The sequence below is a fragment of the Poecilia latipinna genome, unplaced genomic scaffold, assembly GCF_001443285.1.
Source record: "Poecilia latipinna isolate Pla-1442-1.1 unplaced genomic scaffold, P_latipinna-1.0 Scaffold45, whole genome shotgun sequence".
In the NCBI taxonomy this organism is placed as follows: domain Eukaryota; kingdom Metazoa; phylum Chordata; class Actinopteri; order Cyprinodontiformes; family Poeciliidae; genus Poecilia; species Poecilia latipinna.
The window spans coordinates 149,702-170,804 of NW_015112661.1; the positions used below are offsets into that span (position 1 = coordinate 149,702).

Sequence of the window (21,103 nt, forward strand, 5' to 3'; positions counted from 1 at the left end):
AACACCCGTGGGTGTTGATAGGTTTTCTCTGTCCTTCGGGGTGTGTGTATATATATATTATATATATATATATATATATATATATATATATATATATATATATATATATATATATATATATATATATATATATAAACCTCACCTAATCCATTTTATGTAAATTGAGAAAAAAATACACAAATTTACTTGAAGCACAAAAAACTGAGATGCAGTTTTATTCAGATGACTGATCAAAGAGGAAAATACAGATCGATTTTAGAGCAAAGTACATTGCCTTCAATCAAATCGTCAGTGGTGCAGCCAGCCAGAAGTTCATTATCTGTAGCTGTCTGTGAACTCTGCCTCTGATAAAATAACAGGCATATATATTTTCAGGCTTACTTTCTGTTGGGCTAATATTATGGCTATAACAAGATTTTAAGCCATGCAATACTGAAATGTGAAGTGAGCGCTGTCTAGTGAAGCACCAGCAAGTTGCTGTTTCAGCATGTGTCTGTTGAAATGGGTGCAAGCCATTATTATAAACCTTGGATGTGAAAATAAGTGCATTAAACTCGACAGCCAGTGTCTACATGCAAGTCTCCTGTTATGAAATAAAAAAGGAAGTTCTTGTATTACACTCGTTGAGATGGCAGAAGGGTAGTTTCTATCTTGTAATTAGTCTAGATTGCATTAGATCATATCAGAATCCAATGATACTTCACTGAAGATCTGTAAAAGGCTTTAAACAAGCTTAGGATTGTTCATATTTATGAGTGCATAGTTGTCCTGTGTGTCTCTGTGTTGCCTTTTCATGGATTTGCAACCTGTCTCAGGCGCACCTAGGATAGGTTGCCTTTAGCCCAATGATATTGCTTTGTTATTCCTTTGCTAAACAATTTATTCCAATGTACACTTCTCAAACACAAAAAAGCTTTATTTTAGCAAAGGTGTAGGTATCTGTTTCTGCATGAACTACACTGAAAAAAAAAAAATAAATAAATAAATAACAGCCAAGCACTGTTTAAGCAGTGGAAGGAGGTAGAAGGTATTGCTTTCACACTTTTTCACAACCATTCAGACTGGGCACATTATGTAAGCAAGTCCTGTGAAGTCCACTTGCAATGCCACGTTTAATGTGACCAGCATCCCAAGTCACAAACACCCTCAAAGAAAGAAAGAAAGTAAGCAACTTAAACCTTTGAAAATTAGCATTGAGGTAAGCAACAAAGCATGGAGGATTCTCAGATTAATAGTCACAAATGAAAGTTTCATTCTGGGTAATAGAATGTGAGTGGAGAGACGGAAGCAGAAAACCTCATGTTTCTGTGGCCGTTTTATGTATTTACTTTTTACCCTCATCAGGGGTTGTGGGGGACCACTGCTGGGGGTGGCAATGTCTCCATGGAAACTGACATTCTCTTGAAGGTCCTTGGCAGCCATTGCCAATTGTTAAACTTGCAATAGTTTGAAATTCTCAGAAAAGTGGCCAAGTGGTTGTAATGAAATCCTGTCTATTTGAGGTGGACTCAAGCAGAGAATAATCACACTGAGTTTAATGACTTTCTGACAGAGAAGAAAGACTGTATAATCTGTCGCTGACATAATCCAACCATTTAGTGCTTTTTCTTCTTATTTTGCTTGCATTTATGGTCAGTCATAAGTATTAAATAATAATAGACTCCTTTTATAATACAAACCGAAAATGTTCTCTTTATAATTGAAGTGAATTTGAAAATGAAATGCACTTTTTGTTATGTTGTCCTTTTGTATACAGTTCTCTGAAATGAATTGTTTGGTAAAGTCCTTGATGTTTACCCAGATTTCTTTTCTATGGGGAGTGAAGATGAACTTCAGTTTTTATTCAGGTATTGTTTTCAGTTAGCTGAGTATGTTTCAAAAGCCTGGCACCTTTTGAAAGAGGACACTTTATTTTGTGAAGGATGTTGCTTACCTCTGTTTGCATCTTCAAATATGTTTTCTTCCCACAGCTGCTTAAGAACCAATGAAATGTTTGTGCCTTTGTGTGCAGAACACTTTCGCCTCATGTGGCAGGTAACATGGGGACCTGCCCTTGTGAGCGACGGCAGCTGAGAGGGATCAGACTAGCAAAGTGTCAGCCTCACGCCTCAGTCTGCAACACCAGCCCAAGCAGAAAATAGAGATTAACACTGTGTGCTCGTTTCCATTTCACTTCTCTTTTAGTTCACCTTGTCACACATGCAGTAAGTGCAAATGGAGTTTTTTTCTGAATAATTCCAGCATTATATATTTTCCAATTTGAGCAACATACATGCAGTTGGTTTACTTCACATTGCAACTATAAACTTCAATGTATGAGTTTCAAATGTATGACCTACACAGAGCCTAATCCTGGAAGGAAAGGAATGAAAAGGACCTTTTTTTTTATCTAAACAAATACAAATCTGGAAAAAAAAGTAATTTATGTCCAGTCCACTTTAGTCAATACTTTGCAGAAGCACTTTTTTGCAAATAAAATATATTTAGGTCTCTGCCAGCTTTGGACATCTACACCTCGCACTTTTTCCTTTCTTGGGGGACATTTGACTGACTAAATACCTATATTGACATTCAGTTCAATGTGAGGAAGTGTCAGTTAGAAATGCAAAGCCCTTTTTAGTATGCCACAGAAGCTACTGTTGTTACCAGGCCTCCTGTTCCCTGGGTGGCCAGTCTCTGTTCGGTCTGAAAATCAAAGGTTTTGCTCCTGTTTTCAAAGATCGCTGAATGGAGTCACAGTGATGGACAATGAAGCAGTGTTTTGCAAAAAGAGGATGTATTGTTAAAGTTTTGAGAATCAAAATCTTTTCCTTTTTTTATTTGTTCTCTTTTCATTTTCCTGCTCTACGAAAGTACATTTTAAACAATACTATTTTGAGATTCCTGTTCCTGTTGAAAGACTTTTATAACCGATTATAACTTTGCGAAGCAGTTCCGTTGAAGCACCTCGAACATTTGCTGCCACTTATGAAAATGTCACTGATAACTTCTGCACTGGACCTTCCCACTATGCAGAACCGCTAATCAGTCAGCAGTTAGAGCAGGTTTCTGTTTGCACATGTAAAACCCAGATAAACAACAGCTCCGTCATTTAAAAGTAGCAAGCCAGTTTTAACCTGCGCAGCTTCCAACTAAAACTGAGGCCACAGAAAACTGGAAATCTTGTATTGGGGAAAACAACTTAGCTTTGCTGGAACTGCTGGAAGGCACAATTTAGTACTGGGGATACCTTTTGGTGCCAAATTCTTTTGCATTTGCATATTTTTTTTTGTGCTTCAAAGGGAAGATGAAAACATCATTAAAATATTTTCAATTCAAATGAGAATTAGCACATTTCTATCCTGTTACCGTGCACCATATTTCTATAGCTACTGCGTCCCTCTGTACCTTTTTAAAACTCTTTCAGACAGAACTTAGATCTGTTGTGTGTCGCTTCCATGTGTGTGCATTCAGCTTTGAATGGATGCGAGACAAGTTGATCGCTGCCAACTGCCTGACGACAGCAGTAAAAGTTGATATTGGCAGCTTGTCACATGCAAGTCAGTGCAGTCACATTCAGCTGCCATCTGTTTTTATTTTGCCTAGCAGACAGAACAAAAAAAAAAAAAAAAAAACAGTTAATTTGGGCACACGTGCAGTTCAAGGTGGCGGAGAATCTTCCGATGAAAAGTTCGATACAGCTTTTCCCTTCGACTGTTCGATAGCGAACACGTGACACATTTTTTTAGCACATGTAGTTAATGACTTTTTTTTTCTCTTTTTTTTGGTTTTACATGCAACCATGCACAATAATTACTTTATGCCCCCTGCTAGGAAAGAGTTTAATTAACCATCCTCTTTCAGGGCAGATAATTAGTCAATAGCACACATGTGCACAAACACACTCTCATTATCACTTATGCAATAAGTCAATATGTAACTCTAAGAATAGAATATACTTAGTCTTACTGTAGGAAAAACAAATTGGATGTTTTTAGTGTCACAGCTCAATAGAAAATTGAGATACGCTGGAAATGAGGGACAAATTTAAAATGTTGTGGATTTACAGCCGAGATCTTTCATTTAGATTATGTATACTTAGTTATATTTATAAACAATGTATAAACACACATAAGCTTTTATTTTCCTCAACTATTTTCAAAGTTTTCCCATCAGGTTTACCAGAAATATTTATTTCTTAAAGGCCAGAATATTGAGGACTTATTTAAACTTTCTTCAGATTTAGAAATTTTTGCACATTTTCTCAGTTTTTGGTGGAATTTCCTTTAAAACTGTGCGACTTGGGTCAAAAAGTTTGGGTATCCTCCCACAACCTTTATTCTCGGTAACTTGCTGTCATAAGGTGGGGTTGAAGTGGTGAGGAGATGACGCAGAGAACCCAGGTTATGGTGAAGATGAATTTAATGATGAATGAAGTTCACATAGTCCAAATCAGGCAGCACGGCAGGAACAACTAGCACGCAGCTAAGCACCGGTAGCAACTGACAACGAAGACTAAATCAACTGGAACTGACGTCGACACAGGACTTAACCAGTACAACTGGGAAGACGGACAGACAGACGCAGACTGCAAACGTTTGACAATTGACAAGGACCCGACGAGGAACACAGACAACAGGTGGGTATAAATACACACGGGGTAATTAAGGGAATGAGACACACCTGGGGAGCAATCAACGGGGAGGACAGGACAGAGACTCACAGGGAAACAGGAACACATTGAAAAACTCAAAAACACACAGAAAACCACGGATCATGACACTTGCTGGAATTTTGGCCCATTCCTCCTGTCAAACTTTGCATAATGAAGTCATTTTTGTAAGCTGACTTGCTTGCATCTTTTGAGCTTTCCCCAATTCTTTATGAGACTAAGATTAAGGCTGTTCCAAAACATGGACTAATTCTCTTTGTAACTAGGATGCAGGATGCATATGGGTCATAGTCCTTTTGGAAGAAAAGTTTGTGTCCAACTTTTAACTTCCTGGCTGATCTCTTGAGATATTACTTAAGAACTTTCACAAAATATGTTTTTTTTTCCCTATGATGCCCTCTATTATGTGAAGTGCCCCAAACCCTCCTGCAGCAAAAACACACACACGACATAATGCTGCTCCAGCTGCACTTCACAGACTGGATGGGGTTGTCAGACTTGCAAGATTCCCCCCATTTTTCTCTAAATGTGGCGATTATTATGTCAAAACAATTCAGTTTTAGTTTCATGAGACCCCTGGACAGACCATCATTACTGAGTGCATTTGCAAACTGCAATGTAGATTTGAGTAACTCTTTTTTTTCGCCGGGGTGTCTTTCAGTGTCATTGCAGGACTTCCTTTACTCTGGATACTCCTACCATCCTCAGATGGCATCTTAAAAAAATCTTGAGGTTATTTTTTATGAATTTTAGATATTTGGTTTGGACCAAGTCACATTAATCTCGGGATCACAGAACGGGTCTCCTTTCTGCACACTATGATATCTGGATATTTCTATGGTTTTATTGTTGCATAGACTTGCTTGAACAGAAGAATGTGGCACCTCGAGACATTCACAATTTGGCAGCCAAGAATAAATCTGCCATCTGGACAGTTCTTTTCCTGATGTATTGGTTGACTTCCTTTTATTTTTATGATCTCACTAAATAAGCGCTGCGTTTGAGTCGTTGCCTTAAAATATATCCAACGATGTTCCTGCTTTAACTCTGATTTTGTGAAATAGAAGTTCACAAAGCTATTATGTCATCATCTGGTCTTTTCAATGTAGTTAAATGATATTTGTGTATGTTAATTTCTGAATTCTGAAGAAGGTAATAAAAATAAAAAAATCTCAAAACCTTTTAATTAGAAAACAGAAATTATTTTTTGGTAAATGTGTAGGCTGATTTAAACTTATATAGTGAGTCGCTTTGCATGCAATGTGAGTAAATATATTGTTAACAGTAATTTAATGGATTTTTTATTATTATTATTTACAGGTTCGCGGTTTGATCTGCACACAGGAAAAGGTAAAACATTCTAATCTATGATTTGGATTCTGTTTTTTTTTTCTCCACCTTACCAAATTGTACTTTATGGTCATTTTGGTCATCAAGGTAGGGTGGAATAAGGTGAAAAGATTTCCTTAAAGGGACATTTCATATAAATTTGACAATTTGTGCTCTCCTTTAGAGCTTTTCATATACATTTTGACAACTGATCACGTGAAGTAATTTTCTAATGTAATTAACTAATCAAAGCCAGATACTCGGAAAAGAGGTGATAACACTGTAAATAATAAATATCAGTAGGAGGTCACTTAGGAATATTATAGATTAATCTGCATCCTAATGTTTCATACTCTTTGAGTCAACTGACCCAAATGGGGATCAGAGTCACAACCACTGGCAACAAAGTATTAAAGTATTAAATATGCATAACATAATACAAAGTTAATTTAAGTAAATCAAATCAAATTTTATTTGTATAGCACATTTCAGCAACACGGCATTTCAAAGTGGTTTACATCATAAAAACCCAAAGTCATGCAACATAGAATCAACAATCAAAACATTACATTAAGTCGAGTGCCATTGTTAAATTCTTAATTATGTTTCAAAAGCAACTCCAACCAGGTGGGTTTTTACTCTAGATTTGAAGGCACTCAGTGTACATCTACATTGTAAAAATAAAAAGCTTAGCATTTAAGACTCTTATTACACACACGGAAAAATAAACTATAGTAAGCAGCAGTGGTTTAGCATTTTTGGACCAAGTGGTTTGTTTACAGGTGCAAATTGAAAATAGACTGGGTCAAAATAATAGGAACGGGGTACACCATAGAGGCACACATTAGCTCAGGGGTGAATTAACTCTGTTCTTTTCATGGAATCTCCATCTGCGCTTGGCTTTTCTTTTCTGTTCACAGCAAAGAAACTAAATGATTTTCAGGCTTTTCTCAGTATCTGGAGTTATTAAGGGGATTTGTGGGTTTCGTTATTTTCACCGTATTCTCAATTACACCTGAGTAAATAGTTTGCAAATTAGGCTTTTTTGCCAGTCACAGAAAACAGAAACAGTGGACAAGTGTCATGTAGCCATATCTGCTACTATAACACACAAGCTCCATCTGAAACAAAACCACACACACGCAATAAATCAGTTTGTTCACATGCAATTTAAATATATATTTTTTTGAATAACATGGTCCAAAATTTCTTAGCAGTGTGTGTAGTCCAACATATGAAACTAGTGACTCAACGGATTCATTTCCCTAGGTGATTTTATTGAACATACAAGTATCGTGGGATGTCGTTATTGTATCTGTCCTGAGATTTCTCCTGTTGTTTATGGCAGGACTTGTAGCTGTTGTGTGCTTTGCTGTCCAGGCAGCGTTTGATCATTATGGTACTGGTGGGACAGCACTTCTTTTAGGTCTATTTCTGGCAGCTGGAGTCTGTAGCGCTACACGTCTGTGGCCTTCCCTGTGTAGATTTAGTCCTGAATAATCCCCTCCATCTGCTGCCCCCTTCACCAGGTTTTACTTCTCAGCGTCTCTTCATCTTTCGTTCTCTACAGTTTTGTTTCCGGATGAGTTTCCGGGATTTTTGAAAGTCCTTCTGTGTTTTTTTTTTTTTCTTTTTGGGATTTTAATGCGACGATTCTCTTCGTAAACCATTTACCCTTTCAGTCCCTGCTGTGTTCTCAGTCGGTACTCCTCTCAATCCTAATCTCGCTGCTTCTTCTCTCCCATGGGTTTTTAATTTTCTCTCTCATTCTCTCTTTTATTTTCCCATCCTTTTTTCCATGATCTCTTCCTCTTGATTCCCTTTGGTGTTTCGATTTCATCCAACTAAATCTCTAGATGTCCCTGCAGTGCTGCCTAATTTATCTATTTATTTTTTTATTTATTTGTGGGTTTGTTGTTTGTTTGTTTTTTAAAAGCTGTTTGTGACGCAAGACAATCCCTCGCTCAGTGGAAATCCATTTCTAATCCAGTTTTCTATAATCAGAGACCACACTGAGTAGTTTGAACATGAATACCATAAAAATGCTCTTTGGATTTTTAAAAAGTTTTCACTTTTACAGAATGTATTCCACCAGGATTCCCCAGATGTGTAAGGTCTTTGCATGGTAGAATAGGGTAGAGGTGCACCGATTTATCGGCCTGCCGATTTATCAGCGTTGATTTCCTTAATTTTGGATCGGTGATCAGCTGATACTTGTATGTGGAGCTGATCTTATCCACCGATCTTCTCTACTTCTGCAACGGTCTAAAAATCAGCCTATGTCCTCTTTTGCTCTCCTGTGTGAGAGATTTGACTGATAGAGCTGCCCATCAGGTCATGTCTTCATGTGTGCAATTAACAAGTCACCACACCATTGCCAACTCAGCGTCTTTCTTGCTTTATTTAGTAACATTTCAGAAAAAAAAAATGGTATCGGCCAAAATCAGAATCGGCAGGTCAGACTTTTTAAAGATTGGTAAAACAGAAAACTGCAATAGTGCATCCACCCCAAGACGTAGGTAAAACCAGCAGTAGGTTAGAACATTGAATTTAACCTACACTTCTCACTCTGCTCCACACCTGTTTGACCTCCTGACCTCATTCATGCATAGGGCTCCAAGGAAAGCCACAGGAAACTGAAGACCCATAACCCTCTGAAACTCCAACGTGGACGCTGACCAACATAATACTGACCTATTATGCTTGTGCAATACATTACATAAAGAGCAGTACTAAGCTTAAGCCCATCATAGCCCTTGGTAGATTAAAAAAAAATTCCAGTGTAGTCTACATCTACCTTATTTCTTCTCATCTTTCTCTTAATATTTTACTTTCAAAAAATAGTTGTATAAACCTGAACATTATGTTCTAATGTTATTTATAAGTGGGCTTACTAAATTATGTACACAGAACTCTAACTGAACCTGACTGATTATTTTCTTCCAAAAACTAGACAATCAAGTTTAATTTTGACAAAATGAAAAAAATGCAATTGAAGTTTTTTTTTTTTTTTTTTTTTTTTTTTAAATTCAGCCCATGTTGTCTCATGAAAGTCCCTCTGTGTTCTTTTGCAACACAGAGCTTAATTGGAATACATCAACATCAATTAGCATGTTTTCTACCGTAAAATCCTTAAAAGATTATATGAGAACAGGGTAAATATTACCTAGAAGCACCTACTCTGCTTCAGTTGTTGTTGCAAATGGATCATGAGAGGTATAGAAATCCTCATGTCTGGGTCTATACTCCTTCTCGTCAGTCTACTCCCAGACAGTCACTATAAGTGCAGCGGAGCTGCAGGGTTTACCCGGCACTCATGCAGACAAATGCTTTGGTGTGACACTGATGATCTCCAGATGTAGTGTGCTATATTCAGTGCATGGTACAAGGTTTATTCTTCAAATAAACTGGGTGCAACCACAGGAATGACAGCATTGACGAGCAAAATACAGACAGGTGAGACATCGCCACGAGTGACATGATTGTCAGCCGTGTTTGGCAGAACTCTGCACCCGGATACATGTGGATTAACAATGACTGAATGGATTAGTGGGTGTGTGTCTGCGTATTTGTGTGTGTGTGTGTGTGTGTGTGTGTGTGTGTGTGAAAAATGTTTGAGTCATTCAGAAATGGAATGATAAAGCACAGTGACGAGCGTACATTCTAAACATGCACTAATAATGCTTACACATGATCATATATATTGTCACACCTTCCAGCACACAATATAGCTACTAACACTAAAATGGTATCATATTTACACTTAAAGCCCTGCTTCTAGAAGTCGTACCCTGTTTTTTTTTTTTTTCTCACTTCTCAGGTTAATTGATTTTCTACTTCTGCTTCTCCCCACTCTTGCTCGTTTACTGCCCTCTGGTCTGAGAAGGGACATTTCCTTTTGGAGTCTCTGAAATAACATGAACAGTGGTTGTTGGAGAGGGAAATTAATCACATGGGTGCTCACAACTCTGTAGGGCTTTGGGTTCAGCTTTCTAATTAGCAGTCTCCCTCTTGACACTTTTATTAGGTCATTGGTTTAGTGTTAGAAAATTTGGCATGAAGCGCCATGCAAAGCGATTCATACTGCTGTACAATTTTCTATATATTGTCACACCTTCCAGCATGACAAAAACCCTAAACACACAACAAGAGATACAACGGGATGACTTATAGCAAAGCGTATTCATACATTATAATAGCCATGTCAAAGTGTAGACCTGGAAATCTTTAGCTACAGTTATGAAATTATGTTCACATACACTGGGCTTGAGCTTTTGCAAAGAATTGACAAAAACCTAGCCTGGCTATTGGCTTCTTATACAGGTCTACTCGATTCTCATCTCCCTTCAGTCCTCTGCCGAGGATTTCTCCCACTGATTTGTCTGGTTGATTATAAACTGGGCCAATCAACAGACAGGAGTTGTGAACGACTGGCATCAGTTTTCTCTGCAGTTTTAGATTTGTAGTCTCCCTTCATAGGGTTGTAGTTTGGCAGGAGCATGTGGAGAAATTGCATAAAGCCATTCAGTTTGTGTAGCCCATGATTCCAAATACTGTGCAATTAAAGTCAGAGCAACGTTTAAGTCATTTAATGGCTGGCAAAGATTTCATGACCCCACTCCTCATGGGGTTGCTTATAGTGCACACAATTTCCTTAATCGTAGTCGAGCTTAATCGAACTGTTGCAACATTCGCAATTGAGTAAAATTTCAAACCTCAGAGTCCATGCCTCCAGAAAGCACAGTGTAGAACAAGACTTGTTTTTTTTTTTTTTTTTTTTAACTAGGCCTCTTTAGATGTGCAAAGCTGGCAGAAGCATTCACCTAAACGGCTCACAGGTGTGATTGTGAACATACAAGTATCACGGGACATTGTGATTACAGATTTGTGTTTGTTAAACAATTAAAACACCATGATTAATTTTCCTTGCAAAAAAAAAAAAAAAAAATCAAATTTGGTGGACGTAACGTAACAAAATGTAAACAATTTACATGAAAACATTGGAACAAATATTTTCGCATAGCACCATGTGTGTGGAAATGTGAAGCTCTTTCAAATATATTTCTTGCTTGGTTCTTTAAAGCAAAACAAACACTCTCTCGTATGCGTGCGCTTGACATGTGTGACAGCAGTGATTGCCAGCTGGGCCATTCATGCTAAAACTGCATGTCTCTCTACTTCTGCAAATTGCTTTGGATTGCTTTTAATAGCTACTCCAACCATTTCCCTGTGAGACCGGTATTAAAATGTACCCTGATGTCATTCTTCTGCCTCTCTCTTATCCACACTGCCGTAATGTGCTTTTTGGATTACTGTATTTTAATATTGTGTAATGCTCTAAGAATGTTAGTAATGAATGTAAGGCATGCAATCTGCTTGACTACTCAAAATGGTCTCAATTGAAATGCTGAAAAGGCAGCTCTGGCTAATCAGCTTAGAGATGTAGCCCACAGTTGACAGATAATAAAGAGGATCTTGAGCAGAGGAGCCAATTACCACCCCTGTAATGAGAGTTCATACAATATCATCTGGGAACAATGGAGGGACATTGAAGTTTGGAGAGAGAGTGGGAGGCTGCGAGAGCAGGAAACCGGTAATACAAGTTTGTAAAAATCAGCTAAAAAGAGATAAAACGGATGGAATAGATGGAACAAAGGTGAACAAGTCAAAGTTGTGAATTTAAGTGTAGGTATTTGGAATGACAAAAAATGCCTGATTTATGTTACAAACTGTGTCAAAAGGATTAAGATGAAATATTAAAGCAACAATAATTCATGCAGCGACATTACACTTCTTAAAAAAAATGAAACTAAAGTGAGAATCTAAAGGAGCAGAGTTATGATACAGAAGGTTGGTGACAGTCTGTTTAACTGTCACCACTTTTAAAGTATCCTAGCAAAACACAATCTCTCTAAAAAGTATTATTCCAAAAATGGCATAGATAAAAATGGACATATTGAATGTTCCTAAAGATTATTTAAAACCTAATGAAACATTTCAAGATGTTTTTTGTTTTTTTTCTTCAAATTTTGTAAGAGACACAAACAAAATAAAAATAATATTGTTTCCTATTCTATTCTACCAGACTTGCATAAAAATAAATAAAAATGTACATTTTCAATGTATTTATCTGACACGTTGGATCTAGTTGGATTGTGATGTCGGGGTACTATGCAGTTCGAGTCTAGCATCACCCCCTGAGCATAAACAAGATGCAGCTATTATTTCTGCCAACAGAAACTCATATATACACTTGTTTTCCACATATCACACAGCCCTGTAGCACAGAGAATCCCTTGTCACACTTAAATTTTAGTTCAGCTAAAGAATGTGCCGAGGCTTTCCCTCGTTATTTAGTCCCACATCGAGTTTGGTCACCATGGAAGTGCATCGGTGTGTACTGCTGCCTTCAGAGAACGACTTGAATGTCAAGACCTCTGTGACTGACAGCCACTCATTTGTGTCCAACTTTTCTCACTCGCCCTGGTTTCTTTCTGGCTGCTCTTTCTGCTCTTGCTCACACCAAGACTGTGAAAAATGTATTTGAGAGAGAAACACAGGACTAGATGGTGCATATTTTATATAATGAAACAGAGTCACATATCCAAACAGCTCACTGCTGTACTTAAAGATGGTTTCTATCATGGAGGACTTGAAATCTTGCACCATAGCAAAAAAACAAACAAACAAACAAACAAACAAAAAAACACTCCCCAGTCATCTTGCCTTTCAAATGACAGTTCAGAGGAATTATAATCCTGTTAAAGTTGAAGCAAACATTGCTTTCAATTAACAGTCCCAGCCACTTTGTTATTGAGGGGCCTCTGTGTGATCAGATGTCCACTGTAAATTAACTTGTCCTTGCACTTGTCTCATAGTTGCCTCTACAGAGAAACGTCCTGTTGTAATATTTTGACACCTGGACATACACATAAATTCTGTCAAAAGTGATTTTGGCAAAAAAAAAAAGAAGTAGAAGAAGGAAAGAAAAAAAATTGGCAAAACATGAATTAGGTTATTATCTTAGTAAGGTGACATTATATACACTATTTTTATAACAATTGAAGGTAATATAGTTACTTGATGGTGCCATGTTATAGCACAACAGTGCCTGGAAAGTCCATACCACCAGCCCTTTGAAAAATGTTTTGCTGTTGCTGTCCTAAAATGTAATATAATGTTAAATATTATAGCAGAAATAAAGAGCTATACAATGTAGAGGTGTTCAGTAGTTTTAATTGTCTCCTATATCTGGGGAAATAAATGCTTCTTTAAACCCGTCGCATGCACTGCAACTGTGAGCTAATAAAGTTGGATGCAGCTTTCCGTACACTGTTATTTTAATTAATCTACAGTATGCTAACTGTCTGTAGTCTGCCCTCCAGCCAGGCTCTGCACTGTTTTCTCTCTGCATGCGTAAAGTGGGCAGATGCCAGCTACAAGAATGGCACAAAAAGAGCCATGCTCATTAACGTCGACAGCACCAACGTTAATCACTCAACCACCCAGTGTTTGAGACCTGCTGGATATCAAGCAAGTTGAGTTCAAAGGTGGCAACAGCTGGGTCAGCGCTAAGCAAAAATGCTGATGACTTTGTCTTAAAATCCACATCGTTCCAAAATTAATTTTGAATACTTTAATTAAATTCCCTTCCTCTAAGGGGATTTCTTTTCTTTTCTTTTTATGCGACCTTTAAATATTGACATCTATTTTATGCTCCGATTACAGGTTTCTAAAAAGTCAGGGAGACATTTTTGGTAAGCAAGCACCCAGCCTCAGCTACTGGTTAGTGTCAGGAAGCTAATTTAGAAAGTGTTGTGTCAGAGAAAATGGAGCTGAGAGGAAGCTTAGGATACAAATCACACAGAGTGCCTGTCTGTCTGAGTGACTGATACTGACACCGGGTTCTTTTTTTTTTAACAGAACAATTATTGGTTGTATGGGAATGAAAGTAAAGAAAAGCTGGGTTTGTAGAAATACAAGACTAATGTTAAGTTATGTGGATATGTAATTTGGTTGTGTGTGTGTGTGTTGGGGGGCAGGGGGGGTTGGAGCGTTAAAATTTGCATGTGATTGAAGGGAAGGAGTGTGAAAGAGTGAGGGAGTCAAGAGGAAGTGCAGCTGTTGTCAGATGTCAGTCTCCCAGGGCTCATCCAGGAGAGATCTTTCAAGTTTCTCAACCCTGGCATTTGGACTCCCAGAGAAGTGCAAAGACATCGAGACACAACATTCAGAAGATAAAAGTGTTAAGCACCCTTTGCTGAAAAATGATCTCTTGATCGAGAGATATTTGCAATTACTGGTACCTGGTGGTACTTTTTAAATCAAATTCCCACACGCTGGTACTGCAATGTGAGCGACGGAAGAATTTAACATCACAGATAACCAGTTCAAATCCAATTAGGGCATAAATTGTCAAACCCAAAAGTGAGCCGCTTAAATGTGACAGTTTTCTTACGGACTGACCTTTTGAATATGATAAAAGGTTTTGTGTACCAGAAGGAATGCCCTTGAGCCTGAGCAATATGATCTACACTCCAGCCACCTGAAGCGATCGTCATAATCACAGGCGCCACAGTGGGTTATTGACCGGAGCATGTATTGATTTCTGCTCAGTCTTGATTGTAGTTTTGGCACATAGCGGGACCACTACATCACCGCAGTGTGTTAACGCTATGGCGCTAGTGGGGCACTCGAGTAACGACTGTGTATTGTGGCCAATTCATATTTTCCTGCTTTGTTACCATTGCTCTAATTCTTTGCCCTTGCCTCCCACAGTCTGCCACGGTGAGAATCCTCTTTGCTGCTCTGACTTATTTGTCTGATATCCAACATATCCAAAAGTCCCACAGCCGACGAGCCAATTTGTTTTGGAGATGATTTGTGTCACATTGTTACCCTTTCAAGGCATTAATCTATTATGCAGAAAACATTGCTGTTGTCAGTGTGGGAAAGCAATAAATGCTCCATTATTGACTGTTATTCTGGAAACATTAAAGAATAATTATGCACTTGCTTGATAGATACATTTTCCCCCCACTTACTGTCCCACTTTCAGACATAATTTCAATCACTCTTTTTATGACTTTCTTGCAAATCTGACGAGACGGTTTAGTGTCATTATCAAAAAGGAACACGGTGTTTCAAAATAAAATATTCAGTTTTAAATGAAGCAGCACTCCTTTACTTGAATATCAATGTGAATAACTGAATTTTGAGGTAGAGTTTCTTCTCTTTTTTTTTATGGGTGCATCTGCTTGCCTGTCACAACTGAACTCATCAAGTACAGAAGAAGTCATTACTCAGCATGGCAGATATCTTGTTTCAATTTTTTTAGGTGGAGGCCACTGGATATATTTTATTTACACCTCTTTGAATTATTCACAGAAAGTGTTTCTAGCTGGAACTAGCAAGCTAGCTGTACCGTCAGTGAATGGTAGAGATGGTCTAATGAACCATCTCAGTTCTGTATGACACCCTCGAGATGTAATGGCACCTAGTGAAGATGGGTGCAAAGCCTAAAAATATATATTTTTTTATTTCAGTTGCATCATATCATAAAGACAATATTGAAAATTTGTACTTTTAATGGTGATAGAATTCTGTGAAGAAGTATTTTTCTCTCGTACGCATTTATTTTGAGTTGACTATTTTGGCAAACTTAAATGTTGCTTCTATATTCATGGAAAACGGCTTGATGAAATACGCTAAACAGACTTCAAATGATGGCTTCATTTATTAGGTTAAATAAATATATCATAGCAAACTTGATTCTATGTGAAAAAGTAATTGGCCCATAACCCTAATAACTGCTGGTGCAACTCTTAGTGTCATGAGGTGTGGTTGGTGGTGAGGATAGAACGCAGAGACCCAGGTATAAAGATGATAATGATGGTTTAATGAAGAGATAAAGCTCAAAAAACAGTCCGGCATCTAGCAGGCAGCACGGCGAGAGGCAACCACACAGCTAGATGCCGGTAGCAACTGACTACAGAGACTGAAAACACTAGAGCTGAGGCCGACATAGGACTTTGCAGTTCAACTGCGACGACAACGTTAGACATGAGACAAACGACAACGACAAGGACTCGACGAGGAACACAGACAACAGGAGGGTTTAAATACACACGGGGTAATCAAGGGAATGAGACACACCTGGGGAGCAATCAACGGGGAGGACAGGACAGAGACTCAGGGAAACAGGACTGAACACAGAAAACTCAAAAATAAACACAAAAACACGGATCGTGACACTTAGCAGCAACAGAGAGGATTTGTGGCCCTCTGTTCTTTGCTGAATTGTTTTAATTCAGCTGCTTTGGAGCTGTAGAAGCTAATGCCACTTAATCTGAATTGGATTTTAGTTTGGATTTTGGCTTAGACCACTGCAAATCTTTTTTTTTGTTGTTGTTGTTGTTTTGAGCCATCCAGATGTGGATCAGCCAGTGCATGAATGCATTAACCAGTAGTGCTGAGGGGGCAGACTTCATGATTTCATCTATTACATCAACTCGTTCAAGCCCACACCGCTCAAGAAATTTCACATTTGTCTCATCAGTACCCTGAATAAATTTTCAAAAGTCTTGGGGATCATTAGGATGTTTTTGGATAATGTGAGACCAGCATTTGTTTTCTTTTTGGTAAGCAGTTGCTTTGACCTTGTTAGCTTCAAAAAGATGGTATTTCTGTGGAGTCTCTTTCTTATTGCCCTCATCTTTGACAAATTAGGCCTACAGTGCTTTTTGTCTTCTGAGTTCTTATGTGGCCTCCTGTAATTTTAGTAGGGCTGCCCGTCCTCCGGAGGTCCATCACCTTTTTTTTTTTTTTTTATTTGTGTGCCTCAACCAGTAAACTAAAAATGTATTTACTGGTCCTAAAATAATATTTTCCATGAATTTTCATCTCAGTCCTCAGATGTAAATTCATTGGAAAATCTGTGGACTGAACTGAAAAGAAGAGAGCCTAAGAAAGTATCCAGGACAAAAGAGCAAAGTGAAATGATCAAAATCACACTCTATAAGATCTGTGAAAACTAAATGCTGTCCTCTTGGAAAGCAGCGGACCTGTTCAAGATATTAACTTATGATGATGACACATTTGAGTACAAATATATTACTTATGTAGGATTTTTCCCACACAATAAATGTGCAACAAGCTTTGATTTTCCACATTCTTTTGTGATTTTATCCTACAACACTAAAAGACTAATTTATTCTCGGACATTTTACTCATATTTACTAGGGTCTTCTACAGGACACTGTTTTATTCTGGTCTTTAAAGTCGTTCCATTATTTGTACTTGTATTGATCCGTATGACTCATCATTATTTCTATTAAAGGCAAAGTTTGCAGAGAAACCTTGACCTGCTTTCTTTTGTATTACGATGTTTAATGTCTTTCCTCTCTGTTTTCTTCTGCCTCCTTCTTCTTGCACCTCACTTCATGCCCTTTCTCATATTTTATCCATTTCTTCATCTCTGTTTTGAAGTAGCCAAAAGAAAACCCATTTAAAATGGAGCTTCATAAAACCTCACAGGTCTTTACTATGAGTAAGTCGGTTAAGTGTGAAGAATCTGAGTGTGCACTTGTGAACAAAGCACATTTGTCTCTAACTGGCAGAGAGATCTCAGTCAGGGAGTCTGACCTGACACGGCTGACAAGACCTTCAAAGATATACCCACTTCAGAAATGTCTGACTTGAGGAAGCGCTGCTGCAGATTGAGAGGAAGTGGAATTTCTGCAGCGCTGGATGAAATTCAGTAAACAGAAAACTGTTTTGAACGTAAACTGTCAGATATCTCTTTTTTTTTTTTTGACTTGTGAGAGTTAGAGCACTTGGGCTGGACTTGAGCCAGCCTTAACTGGGTCTCCAAAAGCAGCAGTGATCGATCGCTCTGCTCACATGTTTTCCTTCCTCCTTTCAACACACGCACACGCATGCGCACGCACACTGGCCCTACTTATTCTCCTCACACCAGGCCTTCATGAATCCCCCTTTACTTTCTCTGATCTTCTGAACATCAATCCCTCATTCCTCAAAGCAAAAATGAGGAGAAGGGGGGGGGGTGACAAAAATGAGATGACAGATTACTTGCTATATATAGAGCCGGTCTTGTGCCGCTTCCCTTGTTCATCTTCTCCCTGTGCCCCAAAGACATTGGATACACCTTCTGGTTCCCAGCTAGTGATGCAAATAGTCTTTCACACTGCTTGCAAAATTCGACGGCTCCTTTTGAATCATTTTGGTAAATGGAACTGGACCTCATGGTGGGAAAATTGTAGCAGGAAAATCAATGTGTCCCATTGTTTGTGAAGTGTTTTTGCAGTTTGTGGGCCTTGTCTTTTTGAGGGTAAATCATACCTCTTTTATTCAGTTTGAAGCACATTTGTTCCAAAAAAAAAGAAAAACGAAAGGAAACACACTATTGTAGTTTGGGACTCTCACAATGACACACAATACACTATTTCACTGCAGCAAAAGAAAATTGCCATAGATAATTGTATTAGAACACTTTAGTATGTGAAAACAATGACAAAAAAAGGATCAAAATAGCTTGTTTACCATGTGTCGTTTCACTGAGATAGAAGTCAAAATGTTTATTTTTACCATATTAAGACAAAGCTTTAGTAGTTTTAGAAAACTACTTATCCACTTGAGCTTTGCCGTTGTTCCAAAATGAAATAAGTTCACAAAAGTAACCAAAGTCGGAGCTTTTTCACATTATCAAAAAGCTTCAGTTTTCTGCATTTGAATCTCAATAGTCATTTTAAACCCGCTGTTAATTTTTTCTTGCACTGGACTCACAAAGCAGATGGCACTAAACACCTAAATATTTGGCTGCACAATTTATCGCAAATACATCATCATCGCAATATCAGTGAATGTAAGACTCTTACAGCAAAGAAATTGTTGTCGAATATAGCTTAAATATTATACAATTGCATTTTTCATGCAAATATAATATTTAGCCAGATGAACAGAGTCTGATGGCAGCAGATGTTAACACCGGACACACGACATTGCCCAAAATGCTAAATCCTTCACAGTGGAGGAAGCACAAATGAGAAAGAGAGAAAAAAAGAAAATAGGCATGTATCGCAGCTAATATGATCATAGCAATATTAATAACGTTAGTGCCATTGCAAGATTCGTTTTTTAATCATGCGGCCCTAATAGCTTTACCATCAAGTTTTAGGTCCAATGAACTCCATTCCCTCCATCTTATATTGATTAAGTTACCTTATTTACTCTCCATAAAAAAATGTGAATCCACAGTGATTCCCTGGAAGATGATATTCTGGGTGGATGGCATGAAAGCATTGTTATTTATGTAATATATATAAACAGACTCTGTTTGACCTCTGTAAGTTTAGAGGTCAAACAGACAAGAAAACCAAGTTGATTGTTCCTCTTCCCACAAGTCTTTTCTTGCCTTTTTTTTTTAAAAAAAAACAAGTTTTAGAGAAGGAATTATTTATTTATTTAAATTGCTGCTCCTTTTTTGGCTTGTCTTTCTCTTTCACACTTTTACATGTCATGCTCATTGTCTGTTCCTGTAATGTATCAGCTTTTCTTCACATAATCCTTCACTTTAATCTTCAAGCGCAAGAGGAAAGGGAAAAGAATAAGAAAATGAGATCAGGTGCAGTGCCTGAAATGTAATTCATGTTAGTCCTTATGTTTACATCACACTCAAACCATATGCCTTGTTCTATAATCTACAAATCTACCTGTGACTGTAGAATGAATGCAAATTTTACATATCCAATTGATTTCCTTTTTCTCTTTTCTACTCATCATGTCTTTGCCAGAAGCATTTTTTTTTATTTTTTTTTTATTATCATTTTTCCTTTTTTATATAGATAAAATGCAAAAATATGTTCCGGCGAGGGCAGGAGACAAATTGGAGCCATGAAACTATTTCTTTTCATGCTGAGGGGAGAAGGGGAGCTCTGTTAGCCTAGCTGACATTCCACTTAATTTGATTCATTACTGCATGGTGACGCTTTTGTTGCGACATGCAAGGAACTGGGCCACTTGTGGAGCTTTGAAAAATCCAGATAGAGGACAGTTCCACCACCTCAGTATGATGAAATGTGAACCAAGTCCGAGTGTGGTGGCTTTTTCCAAGCCCAGACTGCACCGCAAATTGGCTTTTACTGCTGTTTATTTTGTCATGTTTGTGCGGAAGTTGTGAGCAGAAATTGTCAAAATCAAATTCCGACTGGATTCATTTCCTCAGAACAAAGATGATGGGCTGCAAATGCAACATGTTGTTCTTATTCCACAAAGTTTGATTTGGTGCAGGTTCTACGATCAATCATTGTGCAGAAAGCCTCATCGGGTGACTGATCATTGGGGTCTCTCAGTTTATAGAGCAACATGTGGTTTCAATCTTGAATTCAGCTTCATAACACAGCTTTTGTTTTCAAAACTTAGCACACCCATCTAGATTACTGAATTGAATGTTTCAACCAATTCCGTAACTTTAGCTGTAGAAACTCTATCACTGAACACTTAGAAAAAACATTAATGAAACAATAAGAGTTCATTGAATTCCACCTATGATGCTGCCTATGGAATAAGTCCTATTTTCAAATTTCCTCACTACTAAATAATCCCCGCTCAACAGATAGACATTGCTTAAAAAAAAATGTGGAAGTGATTGGAAAGAACAAGGAAAACAAGAAGCCATGTAGAATCACTTCAGATGCTGATGTGATACGGAGGTTGCCAAAATTCTGCAGAGACTCAATAGCTACAAACTTCCATACTTCATGGCGCTATCAGTTGAGCTCAGAAACAATACATATGAAATTTCATGTAACGGTTTTCATAGCCAAGCAGCTGAATCCAAGCCTTATATTAGTGCTGAATATCTGAATCCGCTGTAGGACTCTAGAGCAGTCCAGCCATGATCTGTGGAGTGACAAATTGTGCCTCTCTATCTACCAATGCATTGGATGAGTCAGGGTTTGATACAGTTGTGGTCAAAAGTGTACATACACTTGTAAAAAATCATAATGTTATGGCTGTCTTGAGTTTCCAATAAGTTCTACAACTCTTATTTTTCTGTGATAGAGTGATCGGAACACATACATGTTTGTCACAAAAAACAGTCAT

The 21,103-nt window shown here is 37.9% G+C and overlaps 1 protein-coding gene across 3 annotated transcripts in view; it reads left to right on the forward strand.

Moving 5' to 3' along the window:
• igsf11 (immunoglobulin superfamily member 11) overlaps window positions 1–21,103 on the forward strand; it is a 125,034-nt gene that overhangs the window by 31,024 nt on the left and 72,907 nt on the right. For 2 of the 3 annotated variants that reach the window (XM_015049406.1, XM_015049411.1), the window contains exon 2: window positions 5,972–6,001. The exons of the other annotated variant lie outside the window; for it this stretch is intronic. In XM_015049406.1, coding sequence (XP_014904892.1) covers window positions 5,972–6,001 — 30 coding nt within the window. The remainder of the gene's footprint in view (window positions 1–5,971; window positions 6,002–21,103) is intronic. 3 annotated transcript variants of the gene reach the window in all.